Consider the following 25,738-nt stretch of genomic DNA (forward strand, 5'->3'; position numbering starts at 1 on the left):
TATCCCATAACATGAGTTTCAATTTACGAACGTCCAGATGCATTATCTGGTGCAGAGCGTGGTATCGTATCAGATACGTGTACTTCCTAATTGGCGAGTGGATTGGAGTAAAATGTAACATATATCACGCAAAAGACGGCGTTTAATCCATTCGAAACATCCGCCGATTAATAAAGTCGACATCAAAACAGTAAGGGGTAGCAGGAAATAAACCACGCATGGTTCAAATTGGTGGACGTTGTTACACGATTCCATTTTCCCCCCTGAGAGTTCCCCGTTGCTCTGCCAAGGTGGAATGATCAGTGCAGGACACAATGCTGGAGTAACTCAGCGGTCAAAGCACCATCTCTGGAGACCATTTCGGGTCGGAATCCTCAGGGGTTTCCATCCGAAGGTCACACATTCCTTCTCTCCAGAGATGCTGCCTTTCCCGCAGAGTTACTCCAGCATGTTATGTCTATATTCGGTGTAAACCAGGACCTGCAGTTCCTTCCTACACATAATCAGTGCTGGACTCGGGCCGTTTTGAACATTTACATTCAGATTGTGCCACATTTCGCGCTGGAGACTCAGCGCCGATTGCTGGATTATTAGCAATACTTGATGTCCCGCCCCGCAGCGCAGCGCAGCGGGCCCGTTGCCAGGTAACGGCGAGGCCATCATGGCGCCGGGCAGCTCCTGTAGGCCTCTCCTCACACCCACACTCCACGTCTGAGAGGAACATCAGGAGCTACAGGTCTCACCACTACTCCTTGGCTTCGGGTTCTTCCGCTGCCGAACAACAGTTTGTAAAAAAACTTTCTTCTCTTTGAGCAGCTTTCGCTTGGTAATGAGGGGGGGGGCCTCATTGAAACTTGCCGAACAGTGAAAGGCCTGGATAGAGTAGATGTGGAGAGGATGTTTCCACTGGTGGGAGAGTCTAGGAACAGAGGTCATAGCCTCAGAATTAAAGGACGTTCTTTTGGGAAGGAGATGAGCAGATAATTTCTATCGGAGAGGGTGGTGAATCTTTGGAATTCTTTGCCACAGAAGGATGTGGAGGATGACAGTGTGAATTTTAAAGGCAGAGATAGATAGATTTTTGATAAGTACGGGTGTCAGAGGTTCTGGGGAGGAGGCTGGAGAATGGGGTTAGGAGGGAGAGATAGATCAGCCATTATTGACTGGTGGAGTAGACTTGATGGACCAAATGGCCTAATTCTGTTCCTTTCACTTATAACCTTAATGTTCTGGATTGATTGTCCTAATATTTGTAAAGTTTGCAAGAAGGGGAAAAGACAATAATAGTTCTATCCATTACGGCACTGAAATAAACTTGTGCAAATATCCTGGAGTGGCAGAGGCCTGAGTGAAGCATGAGTGATTTTGCCCTCTAGAAATTGACAGCATTGGTAAAATTGCAGGAAGTAGCCCTTTTTTAATTCAAATCGTTTACATTTGCCACCGTTCGTTGATGTATTTTTAAACTATTGACACCCAAAATGTCTAGGACTAAGGAATGTAGATCTAAAAGAGTGTTAAAAGATGCAGTGCCTAATTATGATCTCAAATACACCGACAAATTGGAAGATTCAGATTGAATTGTGGCTTTCAAATGGGAATTAGACCAATTCCTATAAGAGTAGGTATGGTGATCCAGGCTTGGGTAGTGATGCATTGGTACTACTGAAAATGAAAAATGTGAACAATGGGCCAAAAGTTAAGCAGGTTGATTGCCAAAGATACTGATAAAAGATCATGTGATCTAGAATCCTGCAATATGTTGCAATCACATGGTGTAAGACAAAGTGATACTCTCAAACATGAAGAAGTACTGTGGGTTGGCAGTATCAATCAATAATACACATCTAAGGAATAAAGAGGATATAAAGAGCATTTTTTTTTAAACTGAGGTTTGTACTATCTAATGTTCAGGCATCTGCCAGCAAGAACTTCATACAATTTTACATCTGCAAGGATGCTGTGAGCCTGCAGTGGAATATAGGTAGATTCAGTTTGTGGAAAAGTTCAAAAGTTGAAATGGATTTTTGGTCCCTAGTAGAGACAAAGGTCATGGGTTTCAGGCAGTTAAATGGAGCTGTAAGCAAGATCAAATTAGCCAGCATCTTAAGCTCACCTTAAAGCTATGCCCACTAGTCTTTAATATTTCCACCCAGGGAGAAAGGTTCTGACTACCTGATCTACAGTATGCCTCTCAAAATTATACATCTACCAGGTATCCCCTCAGCCTCCAACGTTCCAGGGAAAATAATCCAAGTTTGTCCAACCTCTCCTAATAACTTACTAACCAACCCATCAACATTTACGTCCAAGTCGTATATACATAGATATCACAAACAACATAGGTCTCAGCACAGATCTCTGCATAATTCCACTGGTCACAGTGCTCCAGCCAGGTCAACACTCATCAGACACAATTTTCTGTTGAGTAAGCTTGTTCTACATCCAAATGACTTAGTTACCATGGATACCATGCATTCCAATTGTGGATCAGCCTACCGTTGGGGACTTTGTCAGATGCCTTAAAGCCCTGTCCCACGGTACGAGTTCATTCCAAGAGCTCTCCCGAGTTTGCCCTGATTCGAACTCGGAGATTTACGGTAATGGCCACTCGTCGGTACCCGGGGCTCTCGTGGACATGTTGAAAAATCTTCACGAGTCTTCCCGTGCTTACCTGCCGTTAGCGCTAAGAGACGTCCTGTGCTCCGACGTACACACTATGTTCATTCTCCGTGCTTACCACGAGTTTGATTTTTTTTAAACTCGGGAGAGCTCTTGGAATGAACTCGTACCGTGGGACAGGGCTATTACTAAAGTCCATGCAGACAGCATCTACTGACCCTACCCTCATCGATCACACATTCTACTCACATTTTTCCCGTCGAGGCGATAAACATCTTCCTGTCGCATTCCCACCTATATTTACAAACTTCTTAATCGTTGAAAGTTTTAAAAACAGCCCGAAAACTCACCCATTTCGGGGGGAAAAAACGAGAGTGACGTTCACAATGGACTTGCAAGGCAGGACGGGACACTCCGGGAGGGAGAGGCACTCCAACGCTCATGCGGCGGCTGCCGACGCCCGACATCTGGTGGCGAGGGTTCGCGGCCCCTGGCTAGAGCTGAACCTGGTGCTCGAGCTGGAGTGAGAGCCGAGCCCGGGGTTTGGAATGGTGCCGTGACTGGGGCCGAGAAAGAAGCCGCCGCTGGAACCAAGGACGAGCCTGGGTACATGGTGATGGACGAGCCCGGAGATGAAGTCCGAGCCTGCACTATAGCCCAGGCGGCGGCCGAGCTGATGGCTAGATCTACAGCCAGGGCCAGGCCAAGTACGAGAACCAGGCCGAGTTCTAGGCCCTGGCGCTGCTCTTCGGCCTGGGTAGGTCCTGGGTAGGGAATGGGAATGAGGAGATGAGGGAAATGAGGAGGAGGGAAATGGGGTGGGAAGTGGGGTGGTAGAGGGAGATGGGGGGGGGGGGGCTGTGGAGGAATGAGATGGGGAGGGGTGGAGGGAGATTCCCCCTCCCTATCTACCCTCACTCGCACCCTCTCTACCCCTCCCTCTCCCTCTACCCTCACACCCCCCCCCCCCACTCTACCCCCTTCCTATCTTACCCCCTCTCTACCCCCCTTCCTCTCCCTCTCTACCCTCCCACCCCACAACTCTACCCCATCCCTCTCTACTTCCCTCCGTCTCCCTCTCTACTCCCCTCCCTCTCTCTCTCTACCCCCTCCTCCTTTTTCGCCCTCTCTACCCCCTCCCTCTCCCTCTCTACCCCCATTCCCCTCCCCCCTCCCTCTCTACAGCCCATCCCTCTTTACAGCCCATCCCTCTCTGCCCCCCATCCCTCTCTGCCTCCCCCCTCCCTCTCTACCACCCCACCCTCTCTAATCCCCTCCCTATCCAGGGATTGAAGAAGGAGGGTGAAGAGGAAGAGGAGGGAGTGCTGGGTGATGAGGAGAAATGAGCCACGCCTGTGCAGTTGGGGGCTATGCATGAGTGGCGCAAAATTGCTTTGGGGGAATGGGTGAGTGGTGGAATCTTGCGTTGGGGGAGCAGACCCAACGGGATGCACTTTGTCTAGTGAATATTAAATTGCATCAGCCTCTTTATTCTGCTGATTAGTAAATGTATTCGTAATGTAATCTCAAGATTTATCAAGCTTGTCAGCATTTCAAAGATGTGCTCCGCATGTATGTCCGCATACGAGGAACAAACTGAAAGTAAAAAAGTACCCTTCAAAAAATATCAATAATATTGTGATGCGATTTACATCCCCAGATCCTCTTTTCTTTTCCAGATCTTTAAATCTATTGTCACCTTCCAAATATGTGCCTTCACTTTCTATTTAAATTTATACATTTGTATAATCATGTTACTTTTCCTGCCACAACGCAAACATGGCTGTATTCAAGCATAAATATTAAAATCTTTCAGTGCCTGTAATTTCCAGTGTTTGCAGCTTTCATGAATTATCAGTGTAATAATGTTTTTTATTTGGCATTTTAATGAAGATGTAAGAGTTTTCCAATAGTTCCTTAATAGATACATATAATATTGAAAGGACAAAAGAATATCTATAAATAATCACATCTGGAGTACCTTCACCTACATTCCTACCTGGAGTTTTGTGGGAAGAACCTCAATCCCCAGGGATAGATGTATCCCCTGCGTAGGCACCATTGTGAGACACTCAGAAGAGGTGCTTAAATTAGACTAATCTTGGAGAAAATCACACCCATTCCACTGCTGAAGTTAACTGCTGGTCTGGGTACTACTTAAGCAAAAAACTGCTGGACAAATTCAACAAGTCAGGCAGCATCTGTGGAGGGAAATGGGATGCACTACTCATTTGCACAGACCTCATAAATAGACTGAAATCATGCATGCTCCCAATTCAATCCTGCAATGATGATTTAAAATTCTGAGGAACAGCAAAGTGGGGCAACTTCACCCGACATAATAAAAACCTCGCCCAGGGCCCTTACCTGAACAGCCAGGCTTCAACCTCATACGGAAATAATTTTCCATCCTAAGAAGGTCATTTCTGTTCAGAGTAGATACAGCTTACCAATGCTATGCTGACAAAAAAAATCCAGCCTATAAAAAAATATTCACAATTTTCCATTTCAGTGGGATGGTTTTCAAAATTCATGAAATGACGACCAGTGCACTAACATGGTTCAACAAGTAAAAAACAGTGTTTTACATTTGCTGATCATACTGCCATATGATGGATGAAAAAGTGAGCCAGAATTCTCCGATAATCACAGAGTTCTTTAATTTCAGTAATATAATTTAACTGAAGTCTTGTAAAACCAACAACTTCACTGGCTATTTTAATCATAATCTCGTTTTGATGCTATATTAGATTGCAGACCATATTGTCTCTAAGTTATGTAGTTATATATGAAACTTAATGAGGATATATCATGGTAAACACAAAGCAACAATACCGGAGGGCAGCTGGCAATGCTGTGTTAGAATATCACCTTTGAGATACAGAAGGCTCTTATTGTGAAATGCCATGATAAAGTTAGTGACAGGTCATTATCATACTGGTGCAGCTCTTGTATCTTCTCAGATAATTACCAAAAATACAACCAAACAATTATGCAGATTTGATAATCACTGTGATCTCTTTTTGTTTGTCAGAATGATTTGAAATATTGATAATGGAGCTGAATGAACTGAAAAGTAAAAGTTCACCAAGCTTCAGTGAATCTCTGCAAAGTGAGCATGCATTACTGAATAGTCAAGAAATAAAAAGAGACGTGCATGAATCGAAACCAACAGTGTAAGTAATTTGTTAATGTTTTTATTAACCAAATGAAGTGAGGCAGCGGGGGCTAGAGGGGGGAGCGATATAGCTCATTATAATCAAGCGAGTATGACCATGTTAGGCTGTTGCTTGTTTCATCTGTGGAACAGGTTCTTGCTGTGCGGGGAGATGGTGTGAGCTGGGGGATGGGTCGGCAGGTCTGTCCGCTATATCCGACATCTGTTATAAGGGGGACCTTAAAACGAGGGTTACTGTATAATCTTTGCGAAACAGTTAGGATGCATAAGAAAGTTAGGAAGAATAAGAGCATGGTGAATTCTTTCACGACGGATACCGCATAGGCACTCGCCACTCGCAATGCCAGCCATGTCCACTCAGGTATTTTCAAATGAGCTCTCATAATTTTGGTGTGGGCGGAAAAACAGTTGGCGGAAATTCAGCGTTCAATCCATATCACAGCCTGGTTTAACAATGCGAACATCCACTAACAAAGGAGACTACAGAGAATGATAGACACTGCCCAGTCCATCACAGTTACTGACCTCCCGACCATCCAAACAGATCTGCAGGAGGTGCTGACTCAGAAAGACAGCCAATGTCACGAAAGAGCAACGCCACTTTGGCCATGCTCTTATTTTGCCACTACCATGGGAAGAGGTAGAGGACCCTACAAACCATGACCACAATGTTCAAAAGCAACTTCTTGCCATTAACTATCAAGCTCTTGAACGCTGTGTAATACTGACCTCAGCAACTAATATCTTCTAGGTCCACAAATGTTTTTGAGGAGGACTTTGCAGAGTTGACGGGGCTTGGTTTTTCATTAGGGATATAAGCAGGAGTAGACCATATGAACCCTCTAGCTTAGTCTGCCTTTCAGTAATGTCTTCACTGCTTATATGCATCAGGACCATTTTGCTGACCCAGTCTCATTTCCTCTGAATGTCTTATCGTCAAAATAATTGTCAATCATCAAGTAGTATCCACTTTGACAAAACAAAATGTCCATTATAATCAGATGATCTTTCTGTTTTTCAGAATTGATCCAAATTCTGCAGCGAGAATTATTCAGACTTCATGGTTTTCTTACAGAAATAAACAGTTATTTCGCCTACTCAAGCACACAATCTGTGCCGCAGTAAGTGTAATAGGGTAACCTATTTTTGCCAGCTGCTGTTGCTTTATGACGATTTTTTTAGAACTGGTGAACCAGTGACGGTCATTAAAGTGAGAATTACTCCGTAATTGAACATTGGGCATTCATGTACATCGGATGTTTACGACATCATTCCTACCCTTCTTGTCATCAGTGATAAAAGTAATAAAAACAGCCCAGGCAAGAACCAGCAATGTACGTCCAAAAGTCTAGTGTCCCCCCCTTGTGCTTCAAGGAAACCTGCGCCATTCTAATTCCCAAGAAAAGTCAAGTGACCTATCACAATGACTACCATCCAGTAGCTCTAACATCAGCCACGATGAATCATTGTGAAAGATTGGTAATGACCATTTCTGTTCTAGACTTCCAGTCAATATAGACCCCTTGCAATTTGCATGCTGAAAAACAGATCTAGCATCTCACTTGCACTACATTCAGCTCTGGATCACTCTGACAATAAGAGCACCAATGCTACTGTGCTATTCATTGACCACAGCTCGGCCTTCAACACCACAAAACCAAATGAACTCATTTCTAACTAATGAACGATGGCCTTGGAGCTCCATCTGCAATTGGCTTGTGAACATTCTGACTAGCTGACCTCTGTTGGCTTGAATTGGTCACAACATTTACACCTCCCTGACCCTCAACACGAGTACCCCTCAGGATAGGGTGCTTAATCTTCAATAATCAGCTCAACATTTATATTTGTGATGATTGTGATGATGTTGGTGACCAGATTGACAAAAACAATCAAACAGACTATGGGAAACACATCACAAAATCTTGTGTCATTGTTTCAGTACAACAAGCTAGCCCATAATGTCAGCAAGACAAGAAAGTCGGTTGCTGACCAAAGGAAGTGAGCAGGTGACATAACCCTGTCCTCATCGATGGAACAGATGTAGAGATGACAATAGATTCCTAGGAATCCATATCACCAGCAACCTCACCTGGTCCCTCACATTGAAGCACTGAAAGCACATAGGCATATTTACTGTCTTGGGTGAGAGGATTTGGCATGTCCCCAAGGATTCTAGCAAACTATCACAGGTGTGCTAAAGTATTCTGATGTCATGTATCTCAGTTTGGCAACTGTTCTGCTCCTGACTGACTGAATTTGCAGGGAGTGGTGAACACAGCCCAGCCCATCACAGGCTCACCTCTTCTTCCCATCCAGTCTAGCTTCACTGTGCATTGCATTAAGAAGGATGAATGTGTTGTCAAGGATGTCTGCTACCTTAGACATTCCTTTTTCTCTCCTCTACCATCTGGGAGAAGATGGTAGATGAATTTAAAACTTAAGAACAGCATTTGCCCCACAGCTATCCAACTCCAGAATCAATCGCCTCTATAATAATCTCTACATCGGTGAGACTAAGCGGAGGTTGGGCGATCGTTTCGCCGAACACCTCCGCTCGGTCCGCAAGAACCTACCTGACCTCCCGGTGGCTCAGCACTTCAACTCCCCCTCCCATTCCCAATCCGACCTCTCTGTCCTGGGTCCCCTCCATTGCCAGAGTGAGCAACACCGGAAATTGGAGGAACAACACCTTATATTCCGCTTGGGGAGTCTGCATCCTGCGGACATGAACATTGAATTCTCCCAATTTTGTTAGCCCTTGCTGTCTCCTCCCCTTCCTCAGCCCTCGGGCTGTCTCCTCCCATCCCCCAGCCCTCGGGCTCCTCCTCCTCCTTTTTCCTTCCTTCTCCCCGCCACCCCCTATCAGTCTGAAGAAGGGTGTCGGCCCGAAACGTTACCTATTTCCTTCGCTCCATAGATGCTGCTGCACCCGCTGAGTTTCTCCAGCATTTTTGTGTAGCCTCTATAATACTCCTCTCTGGGTAGTGTTGCCACATATTCTTACTTTCTACTCCATTTGAATGAATGAATGAATGAATAAGTTTATTGGCCAAGTATTCACATACAAGGAATTTGCATTGGTGCTCCGCCCACAAGTGACAACATGACATATAGTGACAGTTAAGAATGATACATAAAACATTAAAATTAATAATAAAACATTATTGATTAAATTATTTCATATATTTATTCCATTAACTACCTCAGTTTGCACTACAATCTTGCACCATTATGCTGTTTTGCAATTGTTGTTGTTTTTATTGTTATATCTATCATTACCATCGTCATGAGCGTCATGAGAACAAGGAACTTCATTGTACATTGATATATATGACAACAATCCAATCTGAATCTGAATCTGAATCTGGCTCCCACAAATTACAGCAAAGAAGTCCTGTGCTTGTTCCCAGTAGATCAATCCCACGAGTCCTGTTCCCTTTTCCTCACACTTTATACATCCCCATGCACTCCCCTTTAGTTCTTTTGTCACATACCTACACTAACAGACTTATTTCCAGTATCCAATTAACCTGCCAGCATATTTTAGAATATTGGTGTAAATCAGTGTGCCTCGTGAAACACACAAACTTCACACAGAGGTTAAATTTGAATTGAGATCCCTGGAGCTGTGATCTACAAACTACAAACTAACTGCTGAATTACCTTGCTCCTAAGTTTAATTTACGTTAAGGAATCATTTTTCCAAAATATGCCTTCATAAAAAGAAACATATTTACATCCTACCCTGCTATTCGTGATTATTTATAGTATTGTTTAGAGATACAGCGCGGAATCAGGTCCTTCGCCCCACCGAATGCGCACTGACCTGTGATCCCCATTCACGAGCACTACCCTATGCACTAGGGATAAAATACAATCTTTACTAAAGTCAATTAACTTACAAGCCTGGACGTCTTTGGAGTGTGGGGGAAACCAGAGCACCCGGGGAAAACCCACGTGGTCACAGGGAGAACGTACAAACTCTGTAGAGACAGCACCCAAAGTCAGGTCCCTGACGCTGCAAGGCAGCATATCTACCACTGCACCACAGTGCGGCCCTAACCTTCTTCTGGTGCCAACATTTTTACTTGTGTCAAAATTTGAATAAATTCATCAATGTTATCCTTTATGACAGGAACACTGTCTGACAAATGACATTCTAAGGAAGCTGCAACCCTCTGAGGCTGAACTCCTAAAGGATACTAAGATGGCATATAAAGTTAGATTCAGGTAACAAAACAACTGTCTATAAAGAAAAGAGAATGCGGCATAAACAAGTATTCATCCCTTTTTGAGAATGTTATGCAGTGCAGTAATTGGGGACTCTATTGTTAGGGGGTCGGATAGGCGATTCTGTGGACGCAGTCGGGAGACCAGGATAGCGGTCTGCTTCCCTGGTGCCAAGGTCTCGGACGTGTCTCAACGCGTCCAAGATATCCTGAAATCAGAGGGAGAGGAGCCTGAGGTCGTGGTACATATAGGTACCAATGACATAGGTAAAAAAAGGGAAGAGGTCCTGAAGGGAGGATTTAGGGAGTTGGGAGGAGAGTTAAGGAAAAGGACCAAAAAGGTAACAATCTCAGGATTACTGTCTGTGCCATGCGACAGTGAGAGTAGGAATGGAGCGAGGTGGAGGATAAATGCGTGGCTGAAAGACTGGTGTAGAGGGCAGGGATTCAAGTTTCTGGATCATTGGGACTTCTTTTGGGGAAGGTGGGACCTGTACAGAAAGGATGGGTTGCACTTGAACCCGAGGGGGACCAATATCCTGGCGGGGAAATTTGCAAAGGCTACTGGGGAGACTTTAAACTAGAATGGTTGGGGCGAGGGACTCAAATAGAGAAAGCTAGTAGACACAATGGGAGGCAGGAAGCAGAAAAGGGAAGCACTTGGACACAAGAGGAGAAAGAAGAAAAATAAACAGAGAATAAGAGGCGGGGGGTTTCTTAAATGTGCATATTTTAATGCTAGGAGCATTGTAAGAAAGGTGGATGAGCTTAGAGTCTGGATAGACACCTGGAAGTATGATGTTGTGGCGATCAGTGAAACATGGTTGCAGGAGGGGTGTGATTGGAAACTAAATATTCCAGGATTTCGTAGCTTCAGGTGTGATAGAATTGGAGGGGCAAGAGGTGGAGGTGTTGCATTGCTAGTCAGGGAAGATATTACAGCAGTGCTTTGGCAGGATAGATTGGAGGGCTCATCTAGGGAGGCTATTTGGGTGGAACTGAGAAGTGGGAAAGGTGTAGCAACACTTATAGGGGTGTATTATAGACCGCCAAATGGGGATCGAGAATTGGAAGAGCAAATATGTAAGGAGATAGCAGATATTAGTAGTAAGCACAAGGTAGTGATTGTGGGAGATTTCAACTTTCCACACAGACTGGGAAACACATTCTATAAATGGGCTGGATGGTTTGGAGTTTGTAAAATGTGTGCAGGATAGTTTTTTGCAGCAATACATAGAGGTACCTACTAGAGGAGGGGCAGTGCTGGACCTCCTGTTAGGAAATGAGACGGGACAGGTGGCGGAGGTATGCGTTGGGGAGCACTTCGGGTCCAGTGATCACAATACCATTAGTTTCAATATAATTATGGAGAGGGTCAGAACTGGACCTAGGGTTGAGATTTTTTATTGGAGAAAGGCTAACTTTGATGAGATGCGAAATGATTTTAAAGGAGTGAACTGGGACATTTTGTTTTATGGGAAGGATGTAGAAGAGAAATGGAGGACATTTAAAGGGGAAATTTTAAGAGTACAGAATCTTTATGTTCCTGTTCGGTTGAAAGGAAACAGTAAAAATTGGAAAGAGCCCTGGTTTTCAAGGGAAATTGGACATCTTGTTCGGAAAAAGAGGGAGATCTACAATAATTATAGGCAGCATGAAGTAAATGAGGTGCTTGAGGACTATAAGGAATGTAAAAAGAATCTTAAGAAAGAAATTAGAAAAGCTAAAAGAAGACATGAGGTTGCTTTGGCAAGTAAGGTGAAAGTAAATCCAAAGGGTTTCTACAGCTATATTAATAGCAAAAGGATAATGAGGGATAAAATTGGTCCATTGGAGAGACAGAGTGGACAGCTATCTGCAGAGCCAAAAGAGATGGGGAGAAATTGAACAATTTCTTTTCTTCGGTATTCACCAAGGAGAAGGATATTAAATTATGTGAGGTAAGGGAAACAAGTAGAGTAGCTATGGATACTATGAGTTTCAAAGTAAAAGAAGTACTGACACTTTTGAAAAATATAAAAGTGGCTAAGTCTCCAGGTCCTGACAGGATATTCCCTAGGACATTGAGGGAAGTTAGTGTAGAAATAGCCGGGGCTATGACAGAAATATTTCAAATGTCATTAGAAACGGGAATAGTCCCCGAGGATTGGCGTACTGCGCATGTTGTTCCATTGTTTAAAAAGGGTTCTAAGAGTAAACCTAGCAATTATAGACCTGTTAGTTTGACTTCAGTGGTGGGCAAATTAATGGAAAAGATACTTAGAGATAATACATATAAGCATCTGGATAAACAGGGTCTGATTAGGAACAGTCAACATGGATTTGTGCCTGGAAGGTCATGTTTAACTAATCTTCTTTAATTTTTTGAAGAGGTTACTAGGGAAATTGACGAGGGTAAAGCAGTGGATGTTGTCTATATGGACTTTAGTAAGGCCTATGACAAGGTTCCTCATGGAAGGTTGGTTAAGAAGGTTCAACTGTTGGGTATAAATGCAGGAGTAGCAAGATGGATTCAACAGTGGCTGAATGGGAGACGCCAGAGGGTAATGGTGGATGGCTGTTTGTCGGGTTGGAGGCAGGTGACTAGTGGGGTGCCTCAGGGATCTGTGTTGGGTCCTTTGTTGTTTGTCATGTACATCAATGATCTGGATGAAGGTGTGGTAAATTGGATTAGTAAGTATGCAGATGATACCAAGATAGGGGGTGTTGTGGATAATGAAGAGGATTTCCAAAGTCTACAGAGTGATGTAGGCCATTTGGAAGAATGGGCTGAAAGATGGCAGATGGAGTTTAATGCTGATAAATGTGAGATGCTACACCTTGGCAGGACAAATCAAAATAGGACGTACATGGTAAATGGTAGGGAATTGAAGAATACAGTTGAACAGAGGGATCTGGGAATAACCGTGCATAGTTCCTTGAAGGTGGAATCTCATATAGATAGGGTGGTAAAGAAAGCTTTTGGTATGCTAGCCTTTATAAATCAGAGCATTGAGTATAGAAGCTGGGATGTAATGTTAAAATTGTACAAGGCATTGGTGAGACCAAATCTGGAGTATGGTGTACAATTTTGGTCGCCCAATTATAGGAAGGATGTCAACAAAATAGAGAGAGTACAGAGGAGATTTACTAGAATGTTGCCTGGGTTTCAACAATTAAGTTACAGAGAAAGGTTGAATAAGTTAGGTCTTTATTCTCTGGAGCGCAGAAGGTTAAGGGGGGACTTGATAGAGGTCTTTAAAATGATGAGAGGGATAGACAGAGTTGATGTGGACAAGCTTTTCCCTTTGAGAATAGGGAAGTTTCAAACAAGAGGACATGACTTCAGAATTAAGGGACAGAAGTTTAGGGGTAACATGAGGGAGAACTTCTTTACTCAGAGAGTGGTAGCGGTGTGGAATGAGCTTCCAGTGGAAGTGGTGGAGGCAGGTTCGTTGGTATCATTTAAAAATAAATTGGATAGGCATATGGATGAGAAGGGAATGGAGGGTTATGGTATGAGTGCAGGCAGGTGGGACTAAGTGGAAAATAATTGTTCGGCACGGACTTGTAGGGCCGAGATGGCCTGTTTCCGTGCTGTAATTGTTATATGGTTATATGGTAGTGATTTTAACAACAGTTCGACAGGTGTCTGTAGGACCTTACCCTGCTTGCAAAAGGAAATACTTGAATTTGTAGGATTCTCACTGATGGCTTGATTGTATTCATGTATAGTCTTTTCTTTAACTTGATAACATGCAAACTCAAGCTTTTCATTGTACCTCAGTACACGTGGTAATAATAAACGAAAGTAAAATTAAAGCCTAGGAGCCCATGGGATTACAGGGAAGGTACTAGCAGGGTAGAAGATTGGCTGACCTGCAGAAAGCAAAGAATGAGAATAAAGGGAGCCTTTTCTGGTTGACTGCCAGTGGCTAGTGGTGTTCCATAAGTGTCATCGTTGGGTCCATTACTTTTCACATTATATGTTAAAGACCTGGATGATTTTGTTGATGGCCTAGTGACCAGGTTTGCAGATGATACAAAGATAGGTGAAGGGGCAGGTAGTGTAGAGGAAGCAAGGAGTCTGCAGAAGGACATGGACAGGTTGAAAGAGTGGACAAAGAAGTGGCAGATGGAATACAGCGTAGCAAAATGTACGGCCATACACTTTGCTAGAAGGAATAAAGGCGTAGACTTTTTTAAATGGGGAGAGGATTCAGAAATCGGAGGTGCAATGGGACTTGGGAGTGCTGGTGCAGCATTCCCAAAAGGTTAATTTGCAGGTTGAGTCAGTAGAAAGGAAGGCAAATGCTATATTTGCATTCATTTCAAATGGACTAGAATATAATGGCAAGGATATAATGCTGAGGCTTTATTAGGAGCTTGTGAAGCCACATGTGGAATATTGTGGACAGTTTGGGGCGCCATATCTGAGGAAGGATGTGCTGGCATTGGAGAGGGTCCTGAGAAGGTTTATGAGAATGATTGTTCATAAGTTAATTAGTTATAGGAGCAGAATTATGGCATTTGGCCCATCATTCAATCATGTCTGATCTATCTTTGCCTCTCAACCCCATTCTTCTGCCTTCGCCCCATAACTCCTGACACCCCTACTATTCAAGATTGGGTTAATATGTGGTGAGCATTTGGTGGCTCTGGGTCTGTACTCGCTGGAATTTAGAAGGATGATCAGGGGAATCTCAATGAAACCTACTGAATAATGAAAGGCCTAGACAGTATCGATATGGAGAGGATGTTTCCATTAGAGGGAGAGTTGAGGCCCAGAGGGCAGAACCTCAGAATAAAATGAAGTACATTTAGAATGATGAGAAATTTATTTAACCAGTTGATGGTGAATCTGTGGAATTCATTGCCGCAGATGTCTGTGGAGACAAAGTCATCGGGTACTTTTAAAGAGGAGATTGATAGATTCTTCATTAATAAGGGCGTCAAAGGTTATGGGGAAGAGGGCAGGAAAATATGGGAATAAATAGATCAGCCATGTCGAATGGCAGAGCCGACACGATAGGCGGAATGGCCTAATTCTGCTCCTTTGTCTTATGACCTTTTGATCTTTATAAATTAAAATAAAAAGTAATCGGCACAGTTTTCTAGGACAGATGACAGCATTTATTTAAATCAGTATTCTTATTTTCTGTCAGATTTGCTGGAGAGGAATTTCCTCCTATTCTTGTGTTTAAAATTTTTCAACATGCTGGAAACTACAAGAATCAATATTTAAGTGGAAAAAGAATAATCAGGCCTGCAACTGAGGTAATTCAGATATTTTTCCTCTCAATTGTCTTCCCTTGAAATTGTGTTATGTGCCTAGACATTGTGTTTGCTATCTTTTTTGTTTGCCTGCCTTTTCCTCTCCAGCAGACTATGAAAAAGATAACAAATATCTGAATAATTTTCAATTTCTTTCATTTTTGCTCATCTTCCAAGCCCTGCTTAACCTAAAAACTGGCAATCATTTACAGATTCATGACAATCATGTGTCATTTCCAGATATGCTGTCCTGTTTAGCAGTACAGTATATATGTTTGGGTTAATTTAAAGGACTGAATTTTACAAGGTCAGGTGAGTTGGGATTATTGTATTTGTAGCATGTTGTACACGAGGAGGAATAGTCGAGAAAAGAACCTCATGAAACAAAGCAACAAGAATATCAACAGGGGAGACACAAGGAACAACAGATGCTAGTTTACAAAATAAGGCACAAAGTATTGGAATAACTCAGTGGGTCAGCCAGCAGCTCTAGAGAACATGAATAGGTGACGTTTCAGATTAGGACCCTTCTTCAGACTAATTGTGGTGGTATGTTTATACCATTGGGTTGTAAGCTACCTAAGCCGAATATAAGTTACCTAAGCGTGTTATTGTGTCACATGCACCGGAGATGAACCACAATAATGACATTCTTAACAGCTGTAGCTTCACAGGCACATTAGATGAAACAACAACAAAAATAAATATTATATCTATCTATGTACTAAAACTCTGATCTTGTACGTGTGTATATGTGTGTGTCTTTACATCTTCGCAAAAACACTACGCGGTAACGATAACATTTTTAGATATTCTGATTCACATTTTTCCCCTCTAGGCAGAGATTACATTCACTGAACATTTTATGCTTTATTTCACGACTTATTACTGAAAAAGTTTTTAAAAACTCAAAAGACTTTGAATTTTAAACAAACAACCCCCCCCCCCCCCGGGTTATTCACCACCCCCCGGTTATTCACACTCCCCCTCCCCCCCGGGTTATTTACACTCCCCCCCCTGGGTTATTCACACTCTCCCCCCCACTGCCTCAAAAAGGCAGCCAATTATTTACACTCCCCCCCTCCCTGTCTACCCTCTCCCTCTCTACCCCCTCCCTCTCTACCAACTCTCCCTCCACCTCTACTCCCTCCCCTTCTGCACCCCACCCCCTCTACCTTCCCCACCCTCTCTACCCCCCTTCCCCCCATCCTCTCTGCCCCCTCCCTCGCTGCCCCCCCCTCCCTCTCTGCCCTTCTCACCTTCTCCCTCTTTACCCCTATCCCTCTCTACCCCCTCCCTCTCTACCCCCCCCCTCCCTCTCTACCCCCCCCCTCCCTCTCTACCATCCTCCCTCTCCCTCTCTAACAGCGCCTGCGCAGTTGGGGGCTATGCGTGAGTGGATAGAGCGGGGGATGGGGGAAAAGGAGCGAATGAATAATATTAATATAATATCAAGGGGGGTTTGTGTGTGTGTGTGTGGGGGGTGGTTTTAATGTGTGTGTGTGACGCCGCTTATTAAAACTGATCTTGTACGTATCCGTGAATATGTGGTTGTTTTTACATCATCGCGAAAAAACTACGTGGTAACGATAACATTTTTACATATTCCGGTTGACATTTATCCCGTCAAGGCCGGGATCCCTTATGTGAATATTTCATGCTTTATTTATCGACATTAATGATTAAAGTTTAAAAACATCAAAAGACTTTGAATTTAAAACAATTTTTACTGTTAAAATCATTCCTCACAGCTACCAACATACTTCGATACAAAGTTGCAAGACAGGAACACTCTGAACTTTTCACCTCAATGAGATATCACAGCAAGTGCACCGAACATTTGTAACAATGTTGCCATCATAGCTCCTGGCAGGACAGGAGGGGGAGGGTCAATTGGTATTGCAATTGGGCAGGCACGGAAATCGCAATCAAAATATGGAGGGGACCGTGGGACAGGGGGGACACAATTTTTTGGCGGCCGCGCGCGTATGCGCACACTCACACACACGCGCGCGAGGCTTCGGAGGCTCAATCCAGCGCTAAATGCAGCTCAATCTGCTTGTCTCGCCGGGTTGACCTACAGCCGTGCCTGGACTGACGGGACACCAGCGCTGCTTCTCCGTGCTGGCCATATTTCCCGCAAGTCAGGCAGGGCTGTAGGTTAACCTGGCGGGACAGGCAGAGTTGAGCTGGGTTTAGCACTGCTTCTCTGCGCTGGCTGTGGGCCTGGGGGTACAGCTGCCGTCTGACTCCCGACCTCTCTGGCCACCCGGGGGGGGGGGTTCCCTCGTCTGGGGATGGGACCGGGCCGGTGAGCCGGGATCGATCCTGCCTGCGGATGAGGCGCAGGTCTGTGCCACGTCTCCCTCCTCCAATCACCGCTCTCTATCCTCAGTCCCACCCCCCCCCCACTCCTCCCTCCTGCAATCATCTCGCTGAATCATCATGTCCTGCCCCATTGGCTGCTGACCGACGTCTCTCTCGTCCAATCGGCGCCCTCGATCAGCAGTCCCACCTCCACTGTCTTGCGGAAAGCAGAGATTTCACCGGGTTTTAAAATGCGGATTACAAAAACTTGCGGGGGATGTCCCCCACCTCTCAAAACAGAAGGGGGACGTGTCCCCTTTGTCCCCCCCGGGAGTTGCGCCACTGCAATTGGGGAAGTACAATTGGGATTTTTTTTCCAAGTCCAGTGCTGGGGGAGGCAGGGGAGTGCTGGAATCTTACGTTCGACAACGGGTTCAGTTGGGGGACCACGCCTCCCTTGGGGGCTATGGGTTAGTGGTGCAATATTGCGTTGGGGAACGGGTTGCGTTGGGGGACAAGGCCTCCCTTGTGACAGGGACCCAACGGGTCCCAGTTGGTCTAGTATATGATAAATTCAGTTATTCTAAATAAACTATACCTTAATAGTGCAAAAATCAACATACATAGAGCAACCTTAGTAGTTCTAAATTGGTGGTGTTCAGGGTCGGGGTATGGCTAGGGTTCTGCAGGGTGGTTCGGGAACCTGATGGTTGACGAGAAGTAAGTTCTTGAAACTGGAGGTAAAACAGTTCTCAGGCTCCTGTGCATTCTTATCAATAGTAACAGCAAGAAGTGAGTGTGGTCAGGGTGGTGTGGGTCTTTGATGATTAGTAGAGTCATAGTCACACAGCATGAAAACAGGGTAATTGGCCCAACTTGCACATGCAGACCAAGATGATCATTCTATGCTAGTCCCACCTGCCTGCTTTTGGCTCATATCCCTCTAAACCATTCCTATCCATGAACCTGTGTTTTAAATGTTGTTAAAGTACGACCTCAACTACCTCTTCTGACAGCTTGATCCATATATCCGCCACCTTATGTGTGGAAAAAGTTGCCTATTAAATCTTTCTCCTCTCACCTTATACCTATGTCTTCTGGTTCTTGATTCCGTAATCTGTGGAATTCATTGCCACAGACGACTGTGAAGAATTAGTCTTCGGGTATTTTTAAAGTGGAGATTGATAGGTTCTTGATTAGTAAGGGTGTTAAAGGTTATGGGGAGAAGCCAGGAGAATGGGGTTGAGAGGGAAAGATAGATCAGCCGTAATTGAATGGCAGAGTAGATTCGATGGGCCGAGTGGCCTAATTCTGTTCCTATGTCTTATGTTCCTATGAGCTTAAGAATTGCCTATATTTTTGGATTTTACCATTATCATTCATAGATATAGTAGTATTTAAAACAACATATTAAGGTGACTGTGGACTTCTTTTCTAAACAGGCAGCAGCTGCTTCTTGCAAGATTATGGGAAGAAGAAAATTTTATGATCTTATCATTCAGGATAACCTTCAGTATCAAAGAACCAACGTAGCAGATGAAGTTGATATTGTTACAGCCAAGGATTACATGCAGGTTTGAAAAACGAAAACATTTGTTTAGGTGTTTAGGGGATAAATCAATCTGAGCGTGTAAGCTGCTAATTGCATGCCTGACACCTGGCTCCATCCTGGCTTCAGTGAAACTGAAATCTGGGATGTGAATTCAGCCAGTGACCAAAACATCTCTTTCAATTGTTTAGCACTAATAACCAAAGAGAAATCCTCCCCCCCGTCCCTTTTCAGTCTAAATTTTCTGCATATTAAATGTTCAGACAGAAAAACACCACATGCTATTGAATCTTGCACAGCATATCACTGTCGTCTCCCTTGCCTGTCATTTTGCTTTGGTCATTGTTCATCTTCTGTGGGGAATTCAAATGTATTGTTGGAGTTGTTTGAGAAAAAGGTATCACAAAAATTCTCAGTAAAATGCTAATGGGGCTAGAAATACCATGCAAAAATCCTAGATATTTTAGTCGGTTATTTATAGTGAATGTGCATGCAGCGGAATAGCCTCAGTATGGTTCTGGAAGATCAGAAAAGAGAATTCATAAAGCTCTGTGGTCATTAGGAGCAGCAGAAATCTATCACAGTCTGTAACCTGATGGACTGGCATACTTTAATCTACCATTAGCATCAAGCCAGGAAATCAACCCTGCTTCGACGAGCAGTGCAGAAAGCTATGCCAGAAACAACATCTGGCATACAAAAACAACATGAGGTGCCAGCCCAGAAATACTGCCATCCAGGACTGCGTGTAGACTAACAGCAACGCCAATATGCAATAGGCAGAGCTAAGCAATCTCACAGCTGATGATCAGATTGAAACTCTACAGTCCTCCACATCTAGTCAAGAATGGTGGCGGACATTTAAACAATGGAGGAGGAGGATCCAAGAACATCCCTATCCTGTACAATGATTGGGATCAGCATGTTCATACAGAACTACCAGATAGATTATCCATCACAGCTTTGCCCTGATCCCATCTTCATAAACCATTTTCTGGTGAATTTGATTGACTCCAACTGATATAACAAAATGGTTCAGTGCATTGGATACAGCTGCTGCAAATAACATCCCACTTATGGTACTAAATGCTCAAGCTTCAAAACTAGCTGAGCCTTTATCCAAGCCATGCTAGTCCAGTCATAACAAAAACATATACCTGACAATGTTGCTTTGTCAGTGACTTTCCTTCCATGATAAGGTCAGCTATACGGATATTCATTAATGTCTGCACAATATTCAGTTCCATTTACAACTCCTCAACAAATAAAACAGCTCATGCCTACATGGAACAAAACCTACAAAACATTCAGGTGTATGCTGATATGGGGCAAGTGACAATCATCACACAAAAGTGTCATCTCCAGTGAGTGAGCATGTAGCTATCCTTGATATTCAATGACATTACCTTTGCCACGTCATCTTCCATGAATATCCTGGGAGGTCAACATTAACTGGATCAGCCACTGTGGCTACAAGAACTGGATTTCCTGCAGTGGACACCCCAAGCCCTTCCACCATCTATATAAGACACAAATCAGAATATGAAGCATATCACTATACAAGACAAAGTAGCTTGCTTTATTGACATCTCATCCACCAATCTAAATCTTCATTCCCTCTATTACCAGTGCATAATGACTGCAGCGTGTACCACATAAGTACACTGCAGTTACACTACAAACTATTTTGATAGTATCTCCCAAACACTTAACCAGAATGACGAGGGCAACAGGCACATAGAAACACCATCAATAGAACACAGAAGAGTACAGTATAGGAACAGGCCCTTCAGCCCACAATGTTTGTACCAAACATAACAGCAAGTTAAACTGATCTCATCTGCCTGCATATGATCCATATCCCTCAATTTCATGCACTTCCATGTGCCTATCTGAATCTTTTAAGCCTCTTAATTGCCACTGTCTTATCTGCCTCCACCCCTGGCAATACTTTCCAGGCCCCCACCACCCGCTCTGTAAAAAAAATTGCCCCGCACATCTCCATTAAACTTTCCCCCTCTCATATTGTAGCTACGCCCTCTGGTGTTGGCCATTTCCATCCTGGGCAAAAAGGTCTGACTGTGTACCTTATCTATGCCTCTCATAATTTTGTATACTTCTATCAAGTCTTCCAGAGAAAGTAAGGCAAGTCTATCCAACCTCTCCCTGTAGCTGAAGCCCTCTAATTGAGGTAGCATTCTGGCAAAATTACCTCCGCACCCTCTCCAAAGTCTCCACATCTTTCCTGTAATCGGGCGACCAGAACTACACGCAATGCGGCCCAACCAAAGTCCTGCAGTGCTGTACCATGTCTTCAACTCTTATATTCAATGCCCCTGGCAATGAAAGCAAGTATACTAAATGCCTCCTTTAAAACCCTTTCTAATTGTGCTGCCACCATCAGCAAGCTGTGAACCTGGACTCCAAGATCCATCTACAGGTCAATGCAGCTAAATATCTTGCCATTAACTGTTACTTTCAACCTCCCAATGTGCAAAACCTCAAACATGCTCAGGTATCTGCCATTTCCTCCACCCATTTCTTCAGCTGATCTATCTCGCGCTATATCTTCTGACAGCCTTCCTCACTGTCTGTAACTCCTCCAATTTGGGTGTATCAGCAAACGTACTCACCAACCCATCCTGGTAGGTTCCCCTTCAGTTTGCATCCTATTTTGACTTGAAAATATATAGCCTGACCATTATTGTTGGACTCGTTGCCCCACACTACTATGGGAGTATCCAGAAGGACTGCAGCAGTTCAGGAAAGCAGCTCACCATCACCTTCTTTAGCGCTAGTAGAAATGGGTAATAAAGGATGGCCTCATTGGTGAATCTCTGATCTGTTAAATGAATGTTAACAAAATCAGATAACCACTTTACATGAATGGTACTAACAGATATAATGTACATATTAAAATAATATCATAACAATTTCCTTTAAATACTGCCATAAAACAACATTTATTTACACCTTGGTGTAAAATACTTTGTGTTGACTTGAAAGGGATATGAAAACTGTGATATAAACATTAACTAATCCTTAATCTTCCCCTTTGCTATGGTTGTAATTTTACGATTACAAAATTACTGTGTGGCATATTTTTTCAGAGTATCTTTACAAAGGAAGTGTCACTTAGTCTTCATGTGTTTACGACAAATTCTTTCCTTCAACATGTGAGTTAATGAGTACATTTAGATCCACTCAATTTGCTTCCCTTACCATCCAATGCAAATGCACAAATAATAATACGTTTCAGAATTTGACCAATTTGGTGGAAGGTACTGCCAATTAATGTCCTTCAGCTACACTCTTCCTTCCCTTGGAGGTTCCTTTAAGTAATATGTATTGTGAAGTATGACATAGCACTTTGAAGACAACCAGAAGATGGTGTTTAGGAGTCTTCTTTGGCTTGAAGACAGCAAATGTCATGGGTTTTGAAGCCAAGTGGTCCTAGCCAATAACCCATTTTCCTGGATCTATTCTCTAGATGGGACAAGGTGCCCCAGGTACACTTATGGAAGAATTTGTATGGTGGCCTGTAAATTTACTCTAATTATAACAATGTCAGATTAATTTCTGGTCTGCGACAAATCAAATTTCACAGCTCCTCTGGTAGGACTTTTACAGGTGATTTCTAGGCTGCTAATCCCATATCGGCGAAATGGTGGCATGACGGTGCAGCAGTTCTCACTCCTTTCTCAACGGCTTCAACACATGTTCGATCCTGACCTGTGGCGCTCTCTATGTAGAATGTGTATGTTCTCTCTGTGCTCCAGTTTCTCCCACCTCTCAAAGGCCTGCTGGTGGGGTAATTTATAGTTGCCAATTAACCATTAATGTAGGTAAACAAATAAATCACGGAGTTGTTAGGCTGATGAGAGAGAATATGTTGCAGCTCTACAGGGAAGTAAGAGAGGAATGAGACTGATGGGACTGCTCTGCTGGGAAGCAGCATGGACCCAATTGTCTGAATGACCTTCTTCTCCGTCACAATAATTCTGTAACCATCACAGTGTTAAAGTGTACCAAAAACATTTCTATGTGTCCAGTTAAAAGAATTAGCAGGCCAGCCATCTTGTGGCATCTTATAATTATTAATATTATTATCCTACAAATGATGTACCTTTTGATAAATAAATAAAGTAACATCACCATAGTATCTTTTTCTGGATGAAATAAAATGGGCATCACGTATGTCACATTGTAAGAACTCAATTATCAATGAGATGTTCATTTTGTCACTGTGTTATTCTTCTGAAGTATGCAAGCAATCTGGATGAGACACCAGCCTATCTTGGAGGCAGAGATAACTACTGGAGGATGCTGACTCTGACAAACCTGCCCAGAACAACAATCATGTATGACATTGTAGACTATGCGCACAGCAGAATTTTATCACAACGTTTGAAGGTGGAATTGCCAATTCTGCTCTCCAAGCCAATTACTGAAAATATTCAGCTTCAACATATTAGAACCATCTCTCAAATCAGGTACTTTTGTTGCAACCTATTTAAATTTTAAGAAATCAGAGTCTAATTGTATCAAAACAAACCATAATATATATAATGTAGCAACAATGCCACTGTAAACACAGAGCTATAAATCCATCCAATACCTTATCAGACAAACAGTTTATGCAAGGATGAATGAAAGGAACATTTTGCATTTGAATGAATGGATACGTTTATTGGCCATATTCACATACAAGGAATTTGCCTTGGTGCTCAGCCCACGTGATAATATGACATAGTGACAATTAGGAATGACACATAAAACATTAAACATGGAGGCAGTGAATATTTGAATATTGCTTGATATCTTCTTTACACTAAGGGTTACTGATGTGAGTTCAATCTGTTTGTGAATGAGAGGATAGGAAACATTGCCATATTGGAGATTCTTCGTCAAAACAGTATTGATGATGGGGAAAAAGGACACAAAGTGCTGGAGTAACTCAGTTGGATAGTGAGCATCATTGTAGAACATGAGTAGGTGACGTTTTGGGCTGGGACCCTTCTTCATACTGATTATGGGGTGGAGGGAGGGGGACGAAAGCTGAAAGAGAGAAGAGGCAGGAAGGACAAAGCCTTGCAGATAATGGATTGATACGTGAGGGGGAGGGAGTAGATAGGTAGATGGTAGACACAGGCCAGAAGTGAAAAGACAGAAGGTGTAAGACGAAAGGATTGAGGAAATGCAAATTGTGATGCTAGAGGCAGTAATGTAGGTGGAGGGGGAGGGGTAAAATAGGTGGTGCACAGCGGAGGAAGAGGAAGAGAAGTGTTTGGGGGGGGGGGGGGGGGGGGGAGGGGGGCGGGGTGGGGTTTTGCAGTTACATCAAATTGGAGAATTCAATGTTTATACTGTTGGGTTGTAAGCTACCCAAGTGGAATATGAGGTGTTGTTCCTCCACTTTATGTTTGACCGCACTTTGGCAATAGAGGAAGCCCAGGACAGAAAGGTCGGCATGGGAATTGGAAGAGTTAAAATGGTAGGCATCCGAAAGATCCAGTAGGCTTTGGCGGACCAAGCGCAAGTATTCAGCGAAACGGTGAACAAGTTTACTCTTAGTCTCGCTGATGTACAGGAGGCCACATCTGGAACTCCAGATGCAGTAGATGAGGCTAGAGCACGTGTACATGCATCTCTTGTCTCACCTGGAAGGGCTGCTGGGGTCCCTGGATGATTGTGAGGGAAGATGAATAGGGTCAGGCGTTACATCTCTTGCAGTAGCAGCTCCTGTGGCCACGTGGGTTTCCGACTGGTGCTCTGGCTTCTTCCTGCATCCTAAAGGCTGGTAGGTTAATAAGCTGCAGTAGAAAGTACCTGGGAAGGAGGTGGTTTGCATCGGAAGGGATAAGTGAACCAAGGAGTTGCAGAGGGATCTGTCCCTGTGGAAAGTGGAAAGGGGCTGGGATTGAAACTTGTAACTGGTGGTGGGGTGATGTTGGAGGTGATGGAAATGTCAGAGAATGATTTGGATGGGAAGGCCGGTGGGGTGAAAGGCGAGGACCTGGGGAACTCTATCTTTGTCCGTCTGGGGGGATGTGGAGCGAGAGCAAAACTAGGGGACTTGATGGGAATCAGTGCCAACAGTTCTCTATTATTTTATGGGCTAACCACTCCATTTTTACAGCTTTCATTTGAATTTCAGAAACGGCTTTCAATTGTCTCATCTTTCATAATTGCAGCTTGCCATTGCTCTATTTATTGATGGGTTCAATACTTTACTTTTATTACCTAATATGAAGTTATCTGTGTCATCATCTTTGTTTTGCTCATTTTAACATGCTTATTAATTATTGCTTATTCTGTTGAACTATTTCTCTCTTTTTCTACAACCATTAAAATGTTCACTGAACATTTCTAAAACTGTCTTAAATGAGCAAAGGTGGCTAATTCACATCACAGTAAAAGCTCAGCTTTCAGAGATTCACGACAAGCTCTCTGGTTTGCTTATCATTGTAAATTCAGTAGAAACCTATTGGGGAGCTAGCATGTCCAGCTAGCTCCCCAACATCAGTTAGCATGTACTTGATCGGGTTTGGGGTTGGGGTTGTGGCTATGATCTCCAATACATCTTGTTATCTAGCT

At 43.5% G+C, this 25,738-nt stretch overlaps 1 protein-coding gene across 6 annotated transcripts in view; it reads left to right on the forward strand.

The window, feature by feature from the left end:
• Window positions 1–617: 617 nt before the first annotated feature.
• c14hxorf58 (chromosome 14 CXorf58 homolog) overlaps window positions 618–25,738 on the forward strand; it is a 32,949-nt gene continuing 7,828 nt past the window's right edge. Inside the window, exons 1-7 of one of the 6 annotated variants that reach the window (XM_033033274.1) lie at window positions 618–826; window positions 5,657–5,798; window positions 6,822–6,921; window positions 9,939–10,033; window positions 15,177–15,288; window positions 19,035–19,166; window positions 23,405–23,634. In XM_033033274.1, the coding sequence (XP_032889165.1) occupies window positions 5,677–5,798; window positions 6,822–6,921; window positions 9,939–10,033; window positions 15,177–15,288; window positions 19,035–19,166; window positions 23,405–23,634 (791 nt within the window). In that variant the 5' untranslated portion in view covers window positions 618–826; window positions 5,657–5,676. Of the gene's footprint in view, window positions 827–5,656; window positions 5,799–6,821; window positions 6,922–7,243; window positions 7,280–9,938; window positions 10,034–15,176; window positions 15,289–19,034; window positions 19,167–23,404; window positions 23,635–25,738 lie in introns of those variants that run through there. The other 5 variants (XM_033033271.1, XM_033033273.1, XM_033033275.1 and 2 more) reach the window with 5 other exon arrangements.

This window comes from Amblyraja radiata, chromosome 14 (genome assembly GCF_010909765.2).
Source record: "Amblyraja radiata isolate CabotCenter1 chromosome 14, sAmbRad1.1.pri, whole genome shotgun sequence".
Classification (NCBI taxonomy): Eukaryota; Metazoa; Chordata; class Chondrichthyes; order Rajiformes; family Rajidae; genus Amblyraja; species Amblyraja radiata.